A 5397-nucleotide genomic window follows, 5' to 3' on the forward strand; every position below is an offset into this window, starting at 1 on the left:
GTACCGCGGGACTGAAGATGAGACTCGGATCAATCCAGAAGCAGTCGACGATGCCACTCTGGAAAGGTGGATGGCCGCTGTCACTGGGAACAAGGATAACCCTCGTGGAGCTAGAAGGATTCCTCCACTCGACCACCGCAGTGTTCCAGACAAGGTATGTCTGCTCCACTTCCCATTGTATTCTTGTCATATTTATTTCTGTTTTCTCAGCAAATCGGTCGATTGATCTTTGTCTTGATGTCTATCAGGCCCTCACCGAGCTGTACTCGATGCCCAATGGAGCACAGGCTCCGACTGAAGAGGGAGAGGCGAGCGGGGGCGAGAGCCAGGAGGAGTGGGACTCGGATGCCGCTGACGATGACGATGATGATGACGACGACGAGGAGGACGAAGAAGAAGAGGAGGAGGAGGTCGCACCACCGCGCTCGGAAAGGCGGTCGAAGCTTGCCCATGACCCTGTGACTGAACGGGGCAAGGGGGTTGCGACTGTCGCGCAGTCGACCAAACGCCCTCGGACCACCTCTCCGGTGCCGACTGAAAAGGCGCCGAAGCAGTCCAAGGTGGCCCCGTCAAAGCCGACCAAGCTCCTACCGAAGATGAAGGTGTCCATCCCCACCATATCAGGGTAAACATGCTGCTTAAGTCTTCTTGTTTTGTGCGAGCTTTATCTCTGTTTGGCACTTGAGTTAGTCGACTGATTCTTTGGAATTGCAGTGCTGCTACTTCTGAGACCTCAGCCAGGGCTGACGACCATGAGATGGAGGACGCAGCAACCTCAAACCCTGGTAATGTACTCTTAATTCCGTTTTTAGTCGATTGACTCATGATCTCTAATTCCGATTCTTTTCTGTAGCTCCATCCAATGTCGTTATCACTCTTCCTGATGATGATGACGATGAGGAACCACTGAAGCACAGGAGGAGCAGGAAAGCGTCTGCCGACAGGGTGGCCCCGGATGTGACGGCGCCCGAGACTCTGGTCGCGGAGGAGGAGAACACCACTCGACACACCGTCTCTTTCGTGGTGCCGTTGACGAGTGCTTATCCTGCTTCGTCGAGTGCCGCACAACCTTCTCTCTTCACGATGCACCACATCCCAGAGGACCAAGCCAGTGCTGCTAAGGAAGCGATACGCCAAGCGGGGATCATAATGGAGCAGGTGAAGGCCATCCGGGATGCGAGCCAGGCAGCTTACGACGCTAGTTCTGCCCTTCAAAGCAATGTTCAGGTCAGTCGGACCGCCTGTTCTGTTAGGATATGCTATCAAAAAGCTTTTCTTTCCGGAATCCATAACAATCACCCACTGGGTGTGTCGATTGAAACTCCGTGTTAGCGGGGGCACGCTGAGTGCACCCGCTGGGTGTAGTCCCCAAGGCTAAGGTCGACTGCTGGCAGTCGGCCTTAGGCTTTATAAGTTCAGTCTTTCCGTCATCCGACTGAGGCGAATGGATTTCCCAAACCGGTGGGGGCACGCTGAGTGCACCCACTGGGTGTAGTCCCCGAGACTGTGGTCGACTGCTTGCGGTCGATTATAGTCTAAAGAACACGTCTTGTTTTTTTTGGGGTCAACTGGCCGACTCTGTCTTTAATAGAACTAGTGGGGGCACGCTGAGTGCACCCACTGGGTGTAGTCCCCGAGACTACGGTCGAATGTTTGTATTCGGCTGTAGTCTTAGAAACGCATGATTTTCTCTTATCCACTCAGAAGTGAATTATCCTTGATATTTTGTCGGTTGGTTCTTCGCAGAAATCCTGTGACCTTGCGGCTCGTTATACCAAGCTGGAGCACAAGCACATTCAGCTCGAGCTGGATCTGAAGCTGGTTCAGGAGAATCTGACGAAGGCGAAGGAGGAGACCAAAGGTATGTTCGGTGAGACCTCGACGACTCCTTTTTCCCTTCATTTGTTTCAAAATCTGACCTTGCTGTAACTTGCAGGCAAGGTGAAGGAGGCCCAGAAGAAAAAAGACCTTGAGCTATCTGAGAAGATCAAGCTTGCTGACGAGAAGTTAGCTTCAGTCACCAAGCTCGAAGAAGAAAATATTAATCTGAAAGCTGCTCTTGGGATTGCCAACAAGGAAGTCAGTCGACTGAAAACTGACAAAGCTGCCTTGACCGACAAAGTCAGTCAATTGACTGGGAAGAGAAATGATCTGGAGGCCTTCCTGAGTGGTCTTGCCAAGAAGCTGTTCCTTATGCTCGAAGGTAATCCTTTACGCTCGACCGTCATTTTCAACAGTGATCTTTCCATTCGACCATTGCCTTGACTTGGTGATTGTCCTTGCAGAATTCTGCCAAAACTTTGAAGAGGAAACTAGTCGACTGGAGCCGAACTTGGACCCCGTCAACTCTCCAGTGACCGATGAAGCAGCCATGAATGTGTTCCGCCTTGAGTCCCGCGTTGCCGCTGTTGTCGACTATCTTGCAAGGCTGAAGGTCGCCACTTCTCGCATCGACACCACGCTCTGGCCTAGGGAGACACTCCAGAATGACCTCGAGTCGCTGATGGCTCGACTAAACACAGTTCCTGGTCGAGTGCAGGAGTGGAAAAAGTCCTCTGCGAGGTGTTGTGCAGATGTTGCTCTGTGTCTGGCCCGAGTCCACTTCAAAGATGCGCGAGAAGATAAGTTGGCGGTTCTTCGGGTGGCCAACACCAAGAAGCACGACTTCAGGTCCTTCATGGAGACCTTCATCGCTGCCGCCACTCGGATTGCTGACGGAATTGACCTTGATGAGTTTGTTGCGCCTTCCAGCCCTCCACAGGAGGGGTAAAAAACTTCTTTGAGTTCGACCCTTTAAATTTGCCTCGGTATGCCGAGTGATTTTGTAACCGATAAACCTTAACGGGCTTAGCGCCTGGGCACTTTCGGTTCCTTTAGGTATTGATCTGAACTTGAATTTGATGTTTGAATATGCTTGCTTTTTGTCCTGAATTGTCTTTTGCAGGATTAAAGCAAGACGCTTATTGCAGTCGACTTATTCCTTAATTCACTTAGGCGAGCACGGGGCTGCGGCTAAGCCCCCGAGTGGGAGGTTTGCTCTTCACTCGGTAGGATTTTTATACCTTAGGCGAGCACTGGACTGCAGCTAAGCCTCCGACTGAGAGGTTTGCTCTTCACTCGGTAGGATTTTTATATCTTAGGCGAGCACGGGGCTGCAGCTAAGCCCCCGAGTGAGAGGTTTGCTCTTCACTCGGTAGGATTTTTATACCTTAGGCGAGCACGGGGCTGCTGCTAAGCCCCCGAGTGAGAGGTCTGCTCTTCACTCGGTAGGATTTTTATACCTTAGGCGAGCACGGGGCTGCAGCTAAGCCCCCGAGTGAGAGGTCTGCTCTTCACTCGGTAGGATTTTCACGTTGTACTTGTGGCGTAGCTCAGAGGAGAGGATTGCAGTCGACCTGCACCTCGTCCTCCTTACGACCGCACATTGTACTTATGGCATAGCTCAGAGGAGAGGGTCGCAGTCGACCTACGCCTCGTCCTGCTTACGGCCGCACATTGTACTTATGGCGAAGCTCAGAGGAGAGGGTTGCAGTCGACCTGTACCTCGCCCTCCTTGCGAGCGCACGTTGTATTTGTGGCGTAGCTCAGAGGAGAGGGTCGCAGTCGACCTGCACCTCGTCCTCCTTGCGAGCGCACGTTGTATTTGTGGCGTAGCTCAGAGGAGAGGGTCGCAGTCGACCTGCACCTCGTCCTCCTTGCGAGCGCACGTTGTATTTGTTCTTAGGCGAGTGTTTAGACTGCAGCTAAGCCTCCGAGTGGGAGTCTGGCTCACCACTCGGTAGGATTTTATTTGAACTTAGGCGAGTACTTGGACTGCAGCTAAGCCTCCGAGTGGGAGTCTGACTCACCACTCGGTAGGATTTTATTTGAACTTAGGCGAGTACTTGGACTGCAGCTAAGCCTCCGAATGGGAGTCTGGCTCACCACTCGGTAGGATTTTATTTGAACTTAGACGAGTACTTGGACTACAGCTAAGCCTCCGAGTGGGAGTCTAGCTCACCACTCGGTAGGATTTTATTTGAACTTAGGCGAAACGGATTCGCAGCTAAGCCCCCGAGTGGGAGGCTGGCTCACCACTCGGTAAGGATTTTTACAAACTTAGGCGAAACGGATTCGCGGCTAAGTCACCCACTGAGGGGAAAATTTTATTGGACAAATAAAAGGTGACAAAAATTATGGAGAAATTATGACACTATTATTTTGTAGTCCATGAACTACAGAAGTATTTTATTACAACTCATCCGAGTGAAAACTTTTAAGCGTAGAATGGACGGAGTAGTTCCACGTTCCAAGCTCGGGGCTCGTCGATATTGTGCTTGACATTGTAGAGACGGTATGCCCCGTTGTGGAGAACCTTGGTGACGATGAAGGGTCCTTCCCAAGAAGGATCAAGCTTGTGTTGTTTCTGCTGATCCACTGGGAGAACCAGATCTCCTTCCTGGAAGGCTCGACCTCTCACATTTCTGGCGTGGAAGCGACGCAAATCTTGTTGGTAGATAGTCGATCGAATCAGAGCCATCTCCCTTTCTTCCTCTAAAAGGTCGACTACGTCCTGCCGCGCTTGTTCAGCTTCTGCTTCATTGTAGAGTTCAACTCGAGGAGCATTGTGGAGAAGGTCACTTGGCAAGACTGCTTCAGCTCCATAGACCAAGAAGAATGGAGTTCTTCTGGTCGACCGATTAGGCGTGGTCCGCAGTCCCCAAAGCACCGAGGGGAGTTCGTCGACCCATGCTCCAGCCGCATGCTTGAGATCACGCATCAGTCGGGGTTTCAGCCCTTTGAGGATCAGGCCATTGGCTCGCTCTGCTTGCCCATTCGACTGCGGATGGGCGACCGAAGCATAGTCGACTCGTGTGCCTTGAGAGTTGCAGAAATCCCTGAATTCCTCTGAGTCAAAGTTCGACCCATTATCTGTAATGATGCTGTGCGGGACTCCATATCTGAATATCAATTCCCTATGAAGCTAACAGCAGTACCAGCGGCAAGGTTCTTGATTGGCTTAGCTTCAATCCACTTGGTGAACTTGTCGACTGCCACCAGTACATGTGTGAAACCAATTCGTCCTGTTCTCAAGGGACCGACCATGTCCAACCCCCATACTGTTAAAGGCCAGACGAGTGGAATGGTCTTCAGAGCTGACGCAGGCTTGTGTGACATATTTGAGTAAAACTGACATCCTTCACACTTGTCCACTATTTCCTTTGCCATCTCATTCGCCTTTGGCCAGTAAAATCCGGCTCGGTATGCTTTGGCCACGATGGTCCGAGAGGACGCATGATGACCACAGGTCCCCGAGGGGATATCATCAAGGATGATTCGACCTTCATCTGGCGTTATGCACTTCTGACCAACTCCAGTCGCGCTTTCTCTGTATAACTGTCCTTTGATTACGGTAAA

The 5397-nt window shown here is 51.5% G+C and overlaps 1 protein-coding gene across 1 annotated transcript; it reads left to right on the top strand.

Moving 5' to 3' along the window:
• The first annotated feature begins 662 nt into the window (after positions 1 to 662).
• Positions 663 to 2950, top strand: LOC119279442. The gene is made up of 3 exons (XM_037560675.1): positions 663 to 785; positions 854 to 1206; positions 2945 to 2950. Exons 1-3 carry the CDS (start codon positions 758 to 760, stop codon positions 2948 to 2950), a joined length of 387 nt encoding a protein of 128 aa, XP_037416572.1. The 5' UTR covers positions 663 to 757.
• Positions 2951 to 5397: the final 2447 nt, after the last annotated feature.

This window comes from Triticum dicoccoides, chromosome 3B (genome assembly GCF_002162155.2).
Source record: "Triticum dicoccoides isolate Atlit2015 ecotype Zavitan chromosome 3B, WEW_v2.0, whole genome shotgun sequence".
NCBI classification, from domain to species: Eukaryota; Viridiplantae; Streptophyta; class Magnoliopsida; order Poales; family Poaceae; genus Triticum; species Triticum dicoccoides.

What these genes read in the sequence shown, in the direction of transcription:
- LOC119279442 (XM_037560675.1), top strand. Translation starts at nt 758, where the DNA reads ATGGAGGACGCAGCAACCTCAAACCCTG. An exon ending in CGCAGCAACCTCAAACCCTG is followed by an intron (nt 786 to 853) that starts GTAATGTACTCT and finishes TCTTTTCTGTAG; the next exon opens with CTCCATCCAATGTCGTTATC.